Raw genomic sequence first — 18738 nt, 5'->3', positions numbered from 1 at the left:
AAGAATCTTTTCTGTGGTTTCAAAGCTGCAGCAGAGATCCATGCCCACCTTGCCCCACTAGCCACAAATGGATATCAGGGCAGAAGAGATCTTTCTACCCCGCCACCCTGATAGCCACAAATGGATATCGGGGGTAGGGTGGGGTGGAAGAATCTCTCGCATCGCTTTAATCCTCAAGGATTTCAGAGGTTAAAGCAAGCGCATAGTGAGGCAGCTGCAAGCATCTCCCACATCGCTTTAGGGGAGAAATCCTTTGCATGGGAACGGGAGGATGGCTTGGGGAAGGAAGCCGCTGATTGTGGCATCCCAGGAAGCACGTGGGGCACCCAACTATGGAGCCCCGCTGGGCAAGAGAAGCAGGCGTTTCTGCCGCTTGCCTTGCGGTTCTGTAGGCATGTGAATTGCCAGTGCAGCACAACACAATAATCGACGGTTGTGCAAATAGTCAACTCTGCACACCATTGGTTAGTTCTGGTAAATAACCAACTATGGTGTGGAAAAGGCTCTCCAGATGACACAATAGTCAACGGCTGACTAATTAATCATTGACTAACGTATTGTCCAAACCTAGTCTGACACATCATACACAGTTCTGTAACAGAGTATGTGCTACTGCCCTCAAGAGACATGACCCTATCCATCTTCATCAGCCACCACATCTAGATGCCAGAACTGTCTTACAATGCCATTGGAGAAAGATTATTTCCTAATCTTCCTTTCCAAGTAAAAAGATAATGATGTAGAAAATTGTTAATCTCAAAATAGAGCTTTATTCAGGAACAACGCCTGTACTTCTAGAGTGCAGAGATGGCTCCCTATAGAATGCACCCCCAGCCTCAGGACTGACCCCTAAGCAACCCCAGTGCATAACATTAGACATAGACTCTATGACACCAGCATCACTTTCAGGAGGGACTGTCATAAAGGTAGCAAAAACTTGTATTATTTGAAATCTAGCAGCTTTCAGCTGCCAGCCTAGAATTCCTATACTTGTTCCGAGAAACAAGAATAATCAAGTCATCTTTACAAAGGACTTTATTTTTCAAGTAAACTTTCCATCCTGATGAATTATTACTTACAGTAATTCTTCCTCTTTGGCTACTTAGTATGCTTACTCAACCAGCTGTTGTTAAGTGTGTGCTTAAACCTCCATTGACGGCTGTGAAGACTACTTTTGGAAAGGTGGTATGATTCCTAATGTTGCTGTAGTTTCCATATCTTATATATAAGCACCAGTTCCAACATTCAATCCAGTGCAGTTACTCACTACTTAGACATACCTCCTATAGCGGAGTCTGGTGTCTCAAGCATAGAATAGAACTCCTGAACCATCATCATGTTTAGCTCACTACAGTATTGAATTCATGACTTAAATAGGTGTAGTAGCAACCTTAGGAAACCACAGAAATATTTACCCAAGAGAGACACTGATGAAACGCAAAAGTAACAATTGCATCCACTAAAAAAATATTGAGCAGTATAGTTTAGTACACATTTTCCTCTGAATTAAGCTACCAGCCAAAGCAATTACATTTCTATAACAGGAGACACCTAGTTTATTCATGTTCTTCCATATTACATTTTAGTTACTAAAAGGAAAACAATGAACACTTTAGTAAGTATTTTAATCCGGAAATGCAGCAAATATTTAGTATAAATACCAAAAAAGGAAAAGAAAAAAAAGGATTTGATCTGGTTGATATCTAGATGGATTGCGTATCTGAAGACATTGAGATTCCAAATAAGCACATTTCATTCCAAGTATCCTGATTTTCTCCACCAGTTAGTTGCAAACGAAGTATTCACAAATCCTTGAGTAGGTGTGTTCACCACAAGAGCAGAGCTCCATTTCCCCAGTTGTCATTTTTGATTGTGGAACAGTGTGCTTGGGCTACAAGATTGGAGGCAAATGTTTTTCCTCAATACTTTGTACTAGACACTTAATAAGGCATAACTGCTAGCCACAGGTAGCAGTAATTCATCCAGAAAAGGGATTTTAAAGTGATGGCTAGTGGCGATCGAAGTAGCAAACCCTGTGAAGTTTCAGAAGGTGGATCTCAGCTTACCTGAACCGGCTACAGTAAGAAAATGTACATTATTCATGTCCCAAATATATAGAGTATGGAAGTCTCCAGCACAGGTTGCATCCACAAAGTATACCAACCAAATGTTACTATAAAAGTTACAGCATCCCATCTTCAGTGTTTGTTTTACCAAGTAGCTGTACATTATATACAGAAATACAAGGGTGGGTCTCTTGCTCCTATCAGCTTCAAGGAAAGCGGAAGACATCTCGTTAAAAACCAGCATCTGGGCTTATAAATAGTGCAGAGAATGCAAATGCTAAGAAAACGATGCCTCCTATGATTGTCACTGCAAGAGGAAAGAAAGAAAGGGTGCTTAGATTCTAAGTAAAGGACAAATTTCACAATGCATCTTAGGGCTCTATTTTCCCCTATGAACAACTTCTATGCCCCTATTCCTTCTTCAAGCATCAAGCAGCACATTAAGCAGCTTCCAACCCTTGCAGCTTCCTGACAAGATCTTCTCCATTTAATTGTCTTCAACTAAGGGACTCCAACGCAGCCCTTGTACACACAACTCAACAGAGCCAAGATGTCACAGATAATGGGCTAGCATGCCTGCTCTCCCAAGTACTGCATGAACTGACTTCATGAGCTTTCGACAACTCAACGTGGCTTATGCTACGGAGGTGAGGCAGGCAGACATGCGGGGGGTGGGGAATCGACATTTAACAGTGGAGCTCTTTCATGCCAACTTTCCCCCCCCCCCCTTCCTGGAATATATCCTAGAAAATACAATGATTGCAGTGGGCAGTCAACACTAGGAACCGACGTTCGGTGATCGTGGATTTGGCATTTTTGGTGAAAGGTTCAGAAACATAGTAAGCTGCAGCAGTTCTCTGGGATTTCAAACAGGATTCTTTCCCCAGCACTACACTAGAGATGTCAAAGATTAGACCAAGGACCTTTTGCAAGCAAAGCATGTATTCTATTACTAAGGTACAGACCTCAAGTAGATCTGGTAGATGAGTAATTTGGGCCTCTACCTCATTTTGATTTTACAGCCTAGCACTAAACTAATGCCCAATTACTACATTAACATTAGCACCATGATAATGCTTATGTGGTTCTATTTCATGAGGCTGTGCTTGAACTTTCATAACTGAAGTTGTTGCAAATGTGTGAGGAACTGTTAAACAGGAAAGTGGCCACATGAATCTGATTTCAAGCAACTATATACTATTAGTGTGAAATCCTTCTTCAGGTACCAGTAATTCAGTTCACAATAACATTTTATGGTGGTGGTGGGGAAAAAAACAGACATTAAAATTATACTATTAGCAGTATGCAGTCCTTTTTGGTGACTTTGAGTACAAGCGTGCACGTGGCTGGTGCATTTTTTGAGTGTTCATACAGGTGAACAGTAGTTTTTGACTTCTAGCTCACATGAAGTTAACCGTAGTACCTCACTTACATACTTTATATCTACCCAAGACACACACACGTTGCTTTTAGTTGCAAACTAGCCTCCAAGACTGAACCCACCTTCCACCTCAGTTTGTAAGGATTAAACAAGCCACTATCCTCACAAAGCGCTTACTTACCAGTTCGAACAGAGATTTTTTGTGCTATCATTCTTCCTCCAATCACTGCTAGACCGGTACACAAGCTATGTCCAACTGTTCCACCTACTGCCACACCATAGGGATCCTGTGTAAATACACGAGGTCAACTTCCAGTACAGTTTGAAACCTATAGGTCTTAACAGCAGTTTCTCAAGGAAGGGGTATTAATGCTTTCAAAGGAGATGAACAGATGAAACTACATGCAGAGAATACTGTCAGCCACATCAAAAGTTGGGGTTAAAGACCAGGGTGATCCCACTGAACAGCTGTTTCCTGGGATGAAGCAAAACAGCACGATCATTTCAGGAGAGATGAATGATATGGCAAAGAGACAACTAGAAACAATGAGTGCTTTTCCAACACATTTTAAATATTCAGCTTTGTTGAAGGAATGGAAGCATCGTAAACCAGTGGTGGCCAACCTGTGGCACTTCAGTTGTTGGACTGCGATTCTCATCATCCCTTGCCATTGCCTAAGGCAGGTGGAAGTTGGCCACACTTTCCAGAAGGCCACACTTTCCCCACCATGGCCATATAATGCACACATCTGGCTTATTCTAAGAAAGCAGTGAGGAACATGGAAATGATTGCAAATTCCTTGTTGCGCTCTACTGTGATGAATATGGGTTTTATCACAGGGCAAATGAGACATTTGAGCCTAAGGGTTGGTAAGCAGTGCTTTAGAATACTGCAGAAGTTGTCTGCCCTGTGCCTCCTACACAGGCTCATCCCAGCTCCCGAGAACAAGTGAAAGAGGCTTCTTTAAGCACCTGTAGGCATGCTAAAAATTAATTCATGCTATATAGGATCTGTGACCAGAAAGCTTGGGTAGTGGGAAATATCCTGGGGGAGCGCTTACTAAACCTTGCTACCCCTTTGGATTTACCCCTAGGCCTAACCAGAAGCAGGAAAAGACAAGTCAGATCAGCAATGAGCAAAACTCTCCACAGGCTTAAGATACTTTCTTTTCTGAATTACTCCAACTCTGCATAGGTTTCCAAATGGCATGAAGTGCTAAGCAACAGACTGTACATGTACACAAGGAAAATGCACAGCTGTGTTGAAGCAGAAAGATCACATCCCACTGCGCAGTTGCAAATTATCCTTAGGAAAACCTCTGGACATCGTTTTCTCTGTGCATGTGCAAATACACAGGATTTGTTTGAGAGTGCAGTGCTGGGGGTGACCTTGGGAACTTACAACAGCCTACTAGCCCCAGACCTATCAGTGCCTTGATCTTGACCTGTCTGGAAGCCACATCTAGTTCAATGATTTCTTTGGTTTAATGAAGTGAAGGTACAGTGCAAATCCCAGGGGAATACTTTCACCGTGGTATTCCTTTGCCTCCTGGGAAGAGACTTTCTGTGATTCAGACTTGGGTGCAACTGCTTCAATGAATGTAATCAGCAGTAGGAGTGTCAGTGCACTTATTCAAAAAGATACATTATTGTGCCGCCTCTTGAATAAATCCACACAGCAACATCACTTCATTCAAAGAACAGCAGTGAGGCATTCTTGCCTTCAGTCATAAATCAAATTCAGCTAACCACTGCCCTACTGATTTTCTTTTGCTTAGTAAGGTTAGGGGCTTTTTCACAAAAAATAGTTTTCAAAGCAATTTGCAACAAAGCAAGCTATAAAACCCACAAACTAAACCAACATCAATGGGCGGGTCTGCACAATCACGGAAGGAAAATAAACCATGGTTGCTTATTTTCCCTCCTCATGCATGCCTCAAAATTAGCATAACTACAGGTTGTTGTGCCGTCTAAGCCTAGCGAGGGTGGATGGCTGGGGTGGTTTACAAACCGTTCTGAAACCTAGAACAAGCCACGGTGGCTTATTTTCTTTCCATGATCATGCAAACTTGGGTCACTGTATACTTTCCAAATGGCTCTACGTAACACGGACCCTTTCTCTCTTGTTGCGCCAGCTATTTACTTGTTCTTTCTTCATAGGTGTAACAATGGCCAACAAACAAGACATTCCCTGGCTGCTGGCTACAAGGACCAGAAAGATTCTGCCATCACATAATTTCTTTCCACTCTGCTGCCAAATACATTGGCACCAGAATCTAAAGCTACGAAGGGTTCTGTAAGAAAGCCAGATTGGAAGAGTAGAACTGGAAATAAGTAGCAGCAGAACCTGGATTACCAACGGTGGAGTAGATGAATGAGATTTAGATGGGGTATTTAAACTGTAGCAGAATTACATCTAACAAGATAACATACAAAATAGTACAATGAAAATATGAAATGCACCAATATGAAACCTATTTAGTCTGCAGCTCTCAATTCAATTCGTCAACTATAGTTCCTACTATTCCTCAACAGAACTGAAAAGAGCAAGAAAAGGAATTTCCCAGAGCAATTTCATTACATACAAGAGTGACCTCGTTCACACATAATGATAACTCAAGGTTTATTTAACACACGGGTTGCTGAATTCTGGGTTGCCATGATGTATGAACCTAGTTGCACTAACAAACCATGTTTTGTTAACCACAAACAACCCAGAAAGAGAACATATGGTTTATTGTTGAGTTGTGAACTCTGGTTTGTTTGAAACCATAGGTTGAAATGACAACCTATGGTTGTCATTTCCCATGACATGACAACCATAGGTTGTCATTTCATGGGAACTCAGAATTGTGGGTTGTTCATGTGTTGTTTTGCCACGCTACAGAGATGGCAGGTAAGGGCAGTAAAAAAACCCACAGCTCCTGTATATGCCAGTACTATACCACCACAAAGACTTTTGAAATGCAGGGAGGATGCAGGCGAAGAGGGAAACAAACAACACAGAGATTGAGAAAACAAACCATGGTTTGTATGATCATCTGCAACAAACAATGGGTTAACCATGGATCAGATAAAACATGGGTTAGCCTCATGTGCTAACTCTGTCAGTTTGCACTGTAAGTGTACCTTTAAAAATGGACTAAGACCAAATGGTTTTAGTCCACTTTTAATGACACTGCAAACAAGAACCCAAGAGAAGAGAAACACTATGTTGTTTAATAGTCGTATCCCAATGAGATCATGACATTGAAGAGTCGCGGCAGTATCCAATGCAACATTACTGCTAACGTAAATTATGTTCTGCTAGCGCAAACAATAGCATTTGCTACGTGTTGTGACGGGTTTGTCATGTCAAACACCACTGGCAATGTATTAGAGGTTGTTTCCACCAGCACAATGTAGTTTACGCTGGCGATAGTGTCGCACTGGATACTGCCCTCTATATCTAATTAGATCTTGAGAATTGTGTTCTCTTTGTTCTTTCATAATGTACATTTCTTACACCTTTCACTCACCTCTCTTGCTGCCAGAACTATTGTGGTTAACTGAGAGCGGTCACCCCATTCTGCTAGGAAAGTTAAAGTGAAAGCTTGCACAAAAATGGGAGAAATAAAATGCAGCCATTTTCTCTGAGGTACTGTGGGGCCTGTTCCCATTTCCACGTCTCCGGGCCCATTTAACAGTTTTGTTCTCTGGAGCTAGAAACAAAAGGCAGATGTTAGTTTTCATTGTTTTCTGATATCTCCCAGGAGTAAATACCTCATATACACAGCTATTACAGTTAATTTTTTTATACACCACTCAGTCGGCAGCATTTATCACAAAGGCTAAAAATTTAGTTCAGCTTTTCCACTTTTCCAAAATCACTTGGAACAGCATAGTGACTTAACCATATTACCAATTGGCAGTTCCTGCTTATCCAAGACTTAAAAAAATTCTTCTCCCACCTTGACATGGAAACAGAATGTATGTAAAGCATATACAGTATGAGTAATCTGATTTTAACAAGGGAGCTAAAGTGGAATGCTGATTCTAATCTGTACTCGTGAATTCAGAAGGAATCATGTTAGTGAAGAACAGAAGCAATTCTGAGAATTGTTAAAACTATAGGGGAGCAGCAGACGATATATTTTACTATGAGAGCTGTGGAAGCATGTTCTTATCAACTGAGTACCGCTTGATGAATTCTTAACTAGGTACAAATGCAGCGAAGCACCTCGGTCGCTTTCTGTTGTCTTCCCAATTTCATTAAGGTATTCTACAGCATATTCACTTTCTCTACATATTTCAACTTACTTCTTCATCTTTCTTCTTGAGTTCCGCTTGAACCTCCTCTAGCTCTTCCTGACCCTCATCTGCACTCATCTTCAAGCCTTCCCGAAGCATTCGGATGCCAAAAATGGCAAACAGTGCCGTCGACACATAGTAGGTGTACACTCTGGGGATCACTGTGGTAGCATAGCCAAACAGAACTAAGGATGGAAAAGCAAACACCTCAGGTTATGTTGCTTATTTCCTCTGCCTAAAGGAATTCAGTTTGCAGGGTGGACAACAAAGAATTAAGATTTGCTGTGAATTTAGGAACTCTCTCAAACTTGTCCCAGCATGGGCAACTTCCATAACATACCTTCTTTTAGATCTCTTAACTTGCCCTTTCTCTGTTGGATTTGATGCAATACATCAAGTTTGTAACAGACCCACCATCTAGCAAGGTAACAACTGTACCTTTCGTTATTCGTGCTCACGATGTACTTTTTCAACCCAGGCACTTGCCAAATTGTATCACGGTAAGGGTCTTATCTGAGTGGCAGTGGCTCTCCAAGGCCTCAGGCACAGGTATTTCCCAAACTTGCTACCCGAGACCCTTTAACTAGAGAGGACAGGGAATGAACCTGAAGCCATGGGTGCCTGCAGGAATTTTTCTAGGGTGCGTGTGTGCAAAACTGCGGTGCACAGCAGTTTGTGACTGTAATTTGCATGCTAAGGGGTGAGGGGTGCCACTACAACACACCTGTGGACTTCCTTCTGTGTGCCCTTTGTTGCTTAGCATCACATTTCATCGCATTTAGAAGCCTACACAGAATGGTAGAAAACCCTGAGAATTAAACAGTACTAATGCAGAAAAGTCTTGCAGCACCATGAACTCCAACCAAACTTTATTTGGAATGAGGAACAAGAGGAAAATAAACCCCAAATGCACAAATACAGTACAGCTATCTTAAGAATATCATCAAGCTTAACACACCCAGAAAGGTCAAGACACCCAGGTTAAGGTCTGTGTTATCCATTACTATGTCGTCATCCATTATCTAAAAGTATTGAAAGGTGGGAGCAGGCTAATTTCATATAAACTGAATGGGTAGAATTGTGGCTGTACATTTTCCTCTTATCTCTGGTTACACAAGAGCTAACCTATCACTAACCCATGGTGTCTTTTAGACTGTATAGCACACCCACAAAAAACATATATGAACATGCTGTGGTTGTGTTAGCATGATATTTAGTGCACATACGCCAGAGATTTTTAGAAAGTAAATTTCACTGATATAGGAGTCAGTTCATAGTAACAATATGTGTCATTTATATAGCTCTTCCGGATGTTCAAAGCATTTCATCTACATTATCTTGTAGTACTTCTACAACAACCCTGTAAAGTAGGTCAATATTATCCACATCTTGTAAATGGGAGGCTGGGAGCGTTGCTTGTCTAAAGACACCTAATAAATTCATGGCAGAGACAAGATTTGAACTGGGGACTTCCTGATTCATATTGTAGTTTAGTTTCCATTTCAGTTGTTTGGACATAAACTAAAACATGGTTTAGCATTAGATGAGGTGAAAAGTTTTCCTCAATACCTAATTGAATATAATGGTTTTTTAAAGAAGTACTTTGTTTTATTTACATTTTCAGATCCCACCCCCACCAGGTTTAGGTTTGTTTGCACATTCTTGTTCAATTGAAAAATTTTACCTTGGATATTTGAGAAGAATTAAGTTGATCAACGGGTATAGTACAAGCAATCCCTCATGAAATATTCTGTATTCTTACATTGTGTTACACAGCCAAACGCACTTGATGCAATCTTTCAGCATATCATGCTTATTATAGAACACCAATGTTAACACTCAAAACAAGCTAAATTTTGTATGTCAGATTACAAAGGTTGGTTATTTTCACAATTATCAATGTATAGACTACCTTATTTTGAAGCCCAAACTGTTTATTAAACATTAAATGGGTTATTAAACATTACTGTTGAAACTACCCCTTAAAAACCGACCTTATTCATGTAACTAAGGAACACTGGTCGAGTTTTGTTAAACTAAATGCATAAGCTGAGCCTTTGCTGTTTGCATTGCACTAACAGGAGCCACTGCTAGTGTAACAGGAAGTGAGCCTTTCTAGAGCCAGGGCTGTGGAGTCGGAGTTGTGGAGTCGGAAGCAATTCTTGGATTACTGGAGTCGGAGTTGGTAAAAATGTACCGACTTCGACTAAATTTAAATTGTATATAGAGTTGCGATATGTCCCTGAAAACCAATATTGTCCTGGATTCCAGCCAATTCCAAAATATTCTGGCTGGTTGGACAAAAATCCCAGATTCGCAGTCCAGCTGGCCAGAGAAATTCAGGCCTACTCAGCGGATCGGCAGCAGCAGAGAAAAAGAGGGATTAATGTACCGCCTTTTCCAGAGTGCCGCTGCTCCTTCACAGGCAGGCTCAGATGAGTCACCATGACTCAGGTGCTCCAAGCATGTGAGTTCCAAGCACAAGAAGGAGTGGTAATCTTGGCTGGTTGCAGTAAGCGCTGGGCCCCGCTGGGTTGTTTGTGGGGGAAGAAAGAGTTGTTTGGGGTGTATGAGGGAGGGAGTGGGGAGAGGAAGGAAAGGAAGCACAAAAATGAACTTTCACTTTTAACTGAATAAAATACAGTTGTTACGAAGTAGCTCTCTTGTGAGTGAGCAGTACAGACTCCATTTTGAGGCAGCCAACAGTCAAGGTGTCTTCACCCCTCCATCTCCAACAGAGATGAGGGAAAAAACACAGGAATGAGGCTGAGAGCAATCACAAGGCTAGGTCAAGCAATTCATTTAGATAAGACTCACCTTACTTAGCCAAAGACGCTCTATGACCAATGTCTAAAGATTCCTTACAAGTGTGTGTGTGGGAGTCTCATTAGAACGTGTGCAAATATAACCTCATTGTTTTCATTTTTGGGCTTCTTTAATAAATAATAATAAAAAACCCCAGAATGTCTTAGCTATAGCCTCGGGCTTTAACAGGTTAGGGTTCTAAAAAGTCGATGTAGGAAATATATAGGAAATTTATTTCCTATATCGATATATAATTAAAGGAGTTGGAGGTGCCATGAATAAAGGAGTCGGAGGTTTTATGTGTTGACTCCACAGCCCTGTCTAGAGCAGCCCCAGAAATGAGCTGAAATGTTCATTTCCTGAATGGAACAGGTCAGCGGAACTTCCTTCTGCTACCTGCACCAACCTGCTCTGTTTCAGTTTGTTTCTACTTGGCTTTAGGTAGCACTAACCTCCCACTGTGCTAACATTGAGTCTCATTGGTCAATAGGCAGCAACGAATACCGCCCTATGTTAATATTTATCATTTCTTTGGATTGCAGCCTATGCATATACGTAAGAGAATTACACAACTTTGATGTGCATCAAGAGGAGGAAGTGCTGCTGAAAGAACAAGTCATTCTTCAGTAGCACAGAGTCTTGCAGTGGTGAAACCCCAAGAGCAAGCTCTGGCTATGTCCAGCTCTCTCCGCATGCAAGTATCACTTTTTGGAATGCAGCTTTAGTGCAGGTCATTTCAGGACCCTGAAGCCACAGCACTAACCTGATAAACAGGTCATCAGCCCCAAGGCAAGCATTGCACCAGCCAGCACTGTTAACCGGTTGTAACGCATTGCCATGATGGCTGCAATGAAGAAAGTCTTGTCGCCAAGTTCAGAGACAATGATGACTGATATGGCAGCCACAAATGCATGGATAAATCCCAGGTTAGTCTTATCTGGAGACTCTTCACTGACAGAACGGACCGGGACAACTGGAGTAGGCCCTTTCTGGAAAAAACAAAAACAGAAAGATTTTAACTTCTCCTCTCCTTCAACTCAATCTATCCATAAGTCTATACATTTCATTATCAAATTTCCATGGATATTAACATATTATATCCAGCTACTTGATTATGGAACTTTTCTGCACATATTATATTAAACAAATAGTTTTCAGATTCCCAGTGTAAAGAAATATCAGATCCCAGCTGTCCATGCTTCCCAGAATTCTGACAAGTTTTTCAATTTTGCTACTCAAATATAGTTCATTAGCCTGTTTGCTTGAGATATCTGGATACAAATATAAGACATTCTAGGCCTTCATTATGCTGATTCAGAATGAAGCTTCATTTAAAATGTCAGCTTCTTTACAAGTGGAAGATTTTTAAAAAGCCAATTGTTTGTCCCTTCCCTAGGGTAAAGCCACTCGATAATGCAACAAAGAGAAACTTTAATTTTTGAAAAAAATGTTTCATGCTAAGAGGCTGATGTCAGTCAACTTCTTTAGCTGAGAGATGTGTTACAGAACTACAATTATGAATCAGAAGAACAGCCATGTTTGTTGCATCAGCAACAGAAGACCAGTCCACACAAAATAGTAATTCATGAGTTGTTTAATCCATGAATCGCCAGGGCTGAGCTGGAGCAAGCAGCTGCCACCCATGCACTCGCCTCTTCTGCTTTGCATCCTGATGCAACGTCTGAACCCAGAACTCTGCATTGTTGAGGAAGAAACAATCCTGAGTTTTAACCCAACAACAAACCATGGACTCAAATTCTGGGCTTTTTGTCCCTCAACGACCTAAGGTACTGGATTTGGACATTGCATCAACAACCTAGAAACAGGGTATTCCTGGATTGTTTGATAAACAGGAAGCAGAGCAGAAACAGCGAGCATATGAGAGGCAGTGTACTCACTCGGCCAGGTGTGTCCTGAGTTAAAACAACCCATGAATTGCTGTTAGATGCAAACCAGGTCAGTCTCTGTGTCAACCTGAAGGCTAACATTCTTCATGCCGCAATACTGCAATCCTACGGACCCTCGGAAAGCATACAGGGGGGGGGGGGATAGGATTTTTCAGATCCCTGCCACTGGGGGAGAGGCATGCCCCCCGTATGGGTAAAAAGTCACACCATTCCAGGGGTAAATAATTTCCCTCTTATTATTAGCAACGGGAGGAAAGTAGTTTTAAAAAACAGAAAGGCTGATAAGGAAGTAAAAAGACTCCGAGGAGAGTCTCTCACACTAACAGAGCCTTGGATGCCTCAAAGGCTCTGACATCAGAGTTCTCCAAACACAGAGTCAGGATTGCTCTGCCTACGTGTGTTAGTATTTAATAGGCTCTAGTATTCTCTGTCTCAACGATGTACCAATTCAAGCAGTTAAGGACTATGAAATGCTTTTCTCTAAATTTATGTTTTCTGGCAAGGAAGCATTGTACTTTCTTCATTGCAGATGCAATCTATAAGAGATGGAACAGACAGAAGCTTTGTAAGTTCGCTTTTCCTTACATCAGAATACTCTATTGTTTCACATCTCTCCTTGCTAGTTTAAGTGTTAAGTCACATTTATTTATTATTAACCTGTGTATTTTTAAAAGGCTAAGTTGAAGAATTAGTCTTTTCAATGCATTTGTATGTATCCCAACCCTTTTCCAAATTGCTCAGGATAGCAGACATGGGCTCATCCCATTTTAGCTTCACAATGACTGTGTGTCAGGTAGGTTAGGCAGCCACTGAATGGTTAAAGTCACTTGGTGGTCCTCGGGGCTAAGTCGAAACTTGTCCAGCTCTCCAAGTAAAATATTCATCTTAACAATACACTGACTTGGATCATGTGTAACAACCCATCAGTTTAAAAACCAATGAGTTGTCATGTATAAGTGGGAAAGAGCGGGTGTGCTGTCTGCTTTGCCTCTTCCACATTTACTCTACAAGCTATGATAGTCTCCTTCATAGGCTATGAAATGTGACATCTGAACCTGGACCACTGGGTTGTTTAGAAGCTAAACAAGAGTTTTAAATGATGGCATTCAAATGATTGAAGTGGGACTAATTTCCAGATTTTCCAACTTGTAAATGGGAAAGGGGGAATAACATCTCTAAATCCCAGATAAGCACCAACAAATAAGAAAAGAACAATGTGATTCAGTGGATAGTGTGTTAGGCTACAGCACAACTCTGTTCACCTATCGAGACATTGGCTAATTTTAGATGAGCAGTACAGGGGCACTTCTCACAATACTTTTTGTATTCTGCTACACAAATGTTACTTCAAATCTGACCTCAAGACCTCTGATCACTTCAGCATATTTTCCCCTGTCCTGGCATAATAGTTAATATTTAATGCTTTATACACAGTCATGATTTATCTTTGAAGGCAACCCAGCAAATATGAAGGTATTTTGCTCTTCAGACTTTGATCACCTGCACTCTGCTGATTTTCACATTACATTTGGGTAGCATTTTACATAAGGATACCAAGAGAGTCAAGCTGGATTAGACCAAGGGTCTATCTAGACCAGAACTCTGTTCACAGAGTGGCCAACCAGCTGCCCATAAGAAACCCACAAGGACATGAGTGCAACAGCACTCTTCCACCCATGTTCCCTAGCAACAGGTGAACATAAGCATACTGCCTCAGATACTGATGCTGGAGGTAGCATATACCATCAGGACTACTAGCCACTAATAGCCTTTTTCTCCAGGAGAGGTTATCCTTTAGCTGCCACCTGTCCCATTACAAAGCCAAGTTTCTATTACCCTGGATAGATTTCTCCATACCTCTACATCACATTATTTTCATATGTAAGCTTTGGATCACCTTGGCAATCCCAGATTTGTCACTCTATTTTAAGAATTTCAAAAGCAGACTTAATTATAAAATTCTAGAGAGGTATACAGCAAAATCAGTGACAGTCAATAAAAAAATACTGAAAGTAGTATTTGAAGGCAGCAAAAAATCTGGATCAATAGATTAAAAGTTTTAAATTAAAAACATTTTAGAAGCCTGGAGAATAAGAAACCCTTTGCGGAAAAGGTAGCTGCGTAGGTGCCAGGCAAGCCTCCTTGCAGAGGGAGTTTCACAGAGGGACACTATAATAATAAAAAAAATCCCCTCTGTGATTGTCACCCACTTCACCTCTGGCTGAAGTGGCACTCAGAGGAGAGCAATGGCAGATGACCTCTATGAATGGGCAGGTTGATGTGGGAGATACCTAGGTCTTAAGCCAGTCATTCGTTTAGTGATCTGGGATGCCACAAACAGAAGTGTCCAATTCCACTAAAACTAAGAGCAGGGCAAGTACCATCCATCATCCACTCTGATCCTCTGAATCCAACAGTCGTGTTACTGAGCTTTATCATATTGCTGAAACATAGAGTAATACCCAATGGGATGGTTACATCCCCACCAATTCTTTTCCACCCTGTCGATTCTGTTGTGCCAGCCGGACCCGCTGCTTATGCAATGGAAATTTAGCGCTTCCTAGAGGAAGCCCCCCCCCCCCCCCCAAACCAGAAATGCTTGTTTGTGGAATGAGTGTTTCCACTCATTTCGGGTTACCTGAAGAGAAATACACATTGAAAAGTAAATTCTAACTCAGTAGGAGAAAAGATCAAGAGAGCTCTTGATAAATTAAGACAGTTAAGATTTTTACTCTTAATATATGCAGTAAAACTTACAATAAGTCATAAGTCTTTCCATTTTAAAACTTCAAGTTTGCATTCAGGTAGTATGTAGAACATGTTTCACCTTGCCAGCCCTTTTGTAACTGATTTCTCAACCATCAGTAAAGAGGGAGAATCAAGAGCAACATGAAAAACTAGTTTTTGTTGATAGATAATTCTTATACCAATTTCTGTATTTCCCAAACTGATTAATTATTTCATGTTTGCATGTTTAAATCACCTTTGTTTTAAGGGGAAACAGATTTGGGGCCATAGGATCTCAGTTTCTTTTTATGACATCTTCTGTTATTTGAAAATCAGTATTAAATTTAATGTTGGTCATTCTTACATTGCCTTAGCAATTTTAACTTTTACATTATTGGTTTCTCTTAAGCACACTATCTTCACCTGAAGAATAAAACAGGGTTATTTTTAGTTTGAGGGAAGTTATATGTCAAGGATAAAAATCCACTTTGGTTGTAAAGCAACTGTTTTATTGAGCGTAACACAGCTGTATGGAGAAAGTCCAAACAAAGAACTTCTCCCCTGGCAGTGTGAAAAGCAGGTATATTTATACACAGTAGCATCATAACCAATCAGCAGTTGGCAAAATTCTAAAGCAAAACAAAGAACAATAAAATAAATCTTCATTATAACTTATCAATAGATGGCACATAACACTTCTAGCAATGTCAGATTGACCTGGATGGTCAGTCCTCCTTATCAAGCTAGCTTATTTGTCTTGTACTATATCCAAAGGACTTGACAGTTAGAAATTCCAACAGAGCATTTCCTTCCAATTAAGCAGTTTCAGCATTACCACACATTCATGCACATACATCTTTCTAATCCCATCATGCAATTCACTTGCAAGAGCCAAACTACATACAGAGGCCTACATACAGAGCATGTATATCAAGGCTTGAGGCCTTGCTTTCTCATATCCTTTCTGTGTTAGAAGCATGAATGAAACCTTTGATTAATGGAATGTGCGACTACAATTAATGATATTTTCAGTGTTACAATAAGTCTGAATTGCATCACAAGACCTCCTGAACAGCTATAGCATGATAGAGGAATTATGGCAAGGTTATCAATTCACTAAAACTGAATGACACAAAAAATTAAAATTTCAAGGTAAGGTTACAGTAGCTGCATTTAGGAAAACTTTTATAGGTGTTTATCAGACTATCCATCAACTGACCAATGAGCTGATGAACAATGAAAGGGATGTTTTATGGCCTGGGACATCTTGACTGGCTCATCATCATCATTTTAGAACATTAGTCTCCGGAATGCCAAGTTGTGCTATATATCTAATTCAATCATACAAGTGGAGCTCTGCCAATTATATTTTAAAAGCCACATCACATTTTAGGCAGCAATTGTTTGCTGTGGCTACAGTGGTGGTTTTGCACCACACACAAAGTGTGAAAAACTTTTAAACACCCACTTACCCTTATATACCCATGTTCTTAACTAAAAGGAGTTAAGAACTGGGCGGCATAACTGGTTGAGTGAGCACTGAAGGAGAAAGACAAAATGAACCACACCCTCTCCAACCTATGGAAAAGATTCTCATCAGCGGAAAGCAAAATTCAAAATTATGTCTTCCCTCCCCCTATGTCAAGATGAAGCAATCAAAGGAGTGGGGGAGAGAGAAAAAGAGAACTAGTTTCTTCAGAGTGCAGCAGGCAAGCCTTCTATCAAGGTGGCCAGATTTTATTCCTGTGTTTTTCACAACTGAATGACAAGCAGAAATTCTGCAAGTGAAGAAGTTACATTGTCTGAGTAACAGACACACAGCTGCTAAAGATACAGGAGGCCTGTACTTTCTTTCAATGAAGACATAGTGATGGACTAAGAAAGTAAAGTACATGATGGGGCAACCCATTTGCACCTTTCTTATACTGGAATAGATGAGCAAGTGTGAACTGGAAGGCAGCCACAGTTTTGTATAGTTGAAAAAAAGGAGAGATGTATACTCTGGTGTTGAATGAAAATTGAAATATTTAATAGTAATCTCCTCAGTAAAAATTATAGAATAATGCGTAGATTTAAAAAAGACAAATTGACGCCTACATTAGCTCGACGTTTCAGGCCCTTAGGTCCTTCATCAGGAGCTATATCGTCAAGGTTCGTTCATATAACAAATGCTGAATATCTTTCCCTGTATTGTCCTCAGGAGCCTCAGCACAGATTGAATGAGGAACTTGTTTAGTCAGAGGGCGACCAGAGGGGTCTTTAATTCAGGAGAACATTCGGGTAGGTGTGTTTGCTGCAACTGCATCACTATTGCAATCACCTTAGACCATATGCCCTAGGGAAGTTATTTTGCAGAACTGCATGCGGGCGACGAATGTCTTGTAAATGTGGACTGGGGAAGTTTGTGGAAGATGGAATAGTAGCCTTTTCCAACCTGGTACCCTCGAGATGTTCTCTACTACAACTCCCATCAGCCCTAGCCAGCGTGGCGAATGGTAAGGGATAACTGGGGCAGGAGTTCTGGAGGGCACCAGGTTGGGAAAGACTGGGTACAGCCTCCCCAACCTGGTGCCCGCCAGGTGTGATGGTCCCTAACCATTGGCTCCGATCATGATGGGAGTTGTAGTCCAACAACTAACGAGCACCAGGCTGGGAGGGGCTGGTGCCGTCCACAGTGGAGCGTGTCCCCCACCTTCAGCCTATTTCAGTGGCGTTCAAGGGCAACGCACGGCCTCCGCGTCCCTCACCTCGGCCCGGGCAAGCTCCGGCCCCTGCACCGCAGGCTGCTGTGGCGGCGGCGGCTTCTGTTGCTCCTGTTGTGGCAGCGGCTCTCGGTCCTGGCCGGCCTCCTGCTCGGGGGCGGCGAAGGGCGCGGCCAAGAAGACCAGGAGCAGAAAGGGAAGCGGCCGCAGCCGCGTGTGGGCCGCCATTCCCGGCCCCGAACTCAACCGGCTTCTTTCGCTAGCAGGAAAAGGAGCGGCGGCGGCGGGGGGATCCGAGGCGGCGCTTCCCTACCGCCATAGCCGCTTCCTCCTTCCTGACCGCTCAACCAACCCCGCTCTCCGGTCTCGCGCTCTTCTTTCCGCCACGCCACCGAAGACCTAGAGACGTCCCGCCCCCGTTCCAGAGCTACCTCTGATTGGGCACCTCGTCGCTCGCTCTGCCAGTGCGTCGGAGCAAGCAAGTTTGAAAGATTCCTTCGTTAGGGAGAAGAAAGCTGGGCTCGTACGGCCAGGGCGGGGGGAGAGTGAGACAGGCCGCCACCCACCCACGCACCCACCTGTGTCGCGTGACGCTCTCTCCCCACCTTTGTCGCTCTCCTTCCGGATAACAGGAACTCCACGTGGCTTTCTGGAAGAGGAAATAGCTGGGCTCTCCTGAAGTCTGCTGTGACCCAGGAGAAATTGGGAGAGTAATAAGATAAGAGAGGCGGGTTTAATGTTTCCTGGTCTGACGATGTCTAATGTCTAATATCTCACACCCTCCTCAACACGGGAGAAAATGTATACGACCAAGTTCTGCATATAATACTGTGTACGGTTCTGGTTTCCATCCCTAAAAA

The 18738-nt window shown here is 42.0% G+C and overlaps 1 protein-coding gene across 1 annotated transcript; it reads right to left on the bottom strand.

Moving 5' to 3' along the window:
- Positions 1-1468: 1468 nt before the first annotated feature.
- TMEM165 (transmembrane protein 165) lies at positions 1469-18249 on the bottom strand. Its single transcript, XM_063135609.1, has 6 exons — positions 17924-18249; positions 11306-11531; positions 7747-7922; positions 6966-7148; positions 3629-3734; positions 1469-2373 (listed from the first exon to the last, which is right to left on the bottom strand). Exons 1-6 carry the CDS (start codon positions 18104-18106, stop codon positions 2297-2299), a joined length of 951 nt encoding a protein of 316 aa, XP_062991679.1. The 5' UTR covers positions 18107-18249; the 3' UTR covers positions 1469-2296.
- Between the last annotated feature and the right edge of the window lie 489 nt (positions 18250-18738).

Source organism: Elgaria multicarinata, chromosome 10 (genome assembly GCF_023053635.1).
Source record: "Elgaria multicarinata webbii isolate HBS135686 ecotype San Diego chromosome 10, rElgMul1.1.pri, whole genome shotgun sequence".
Lineage (NCBI taxonomy): Eukaryota > Metazoa > Chordata > Lepidosauria > Squamata > Anguidae > Elgaria > Elgaria multicarinata.
The sequence above is the reverse complement of the archived record's forward strand: the minus strand, read 5'-3'. Positions and strand labels throughout refer to the sequence as shown.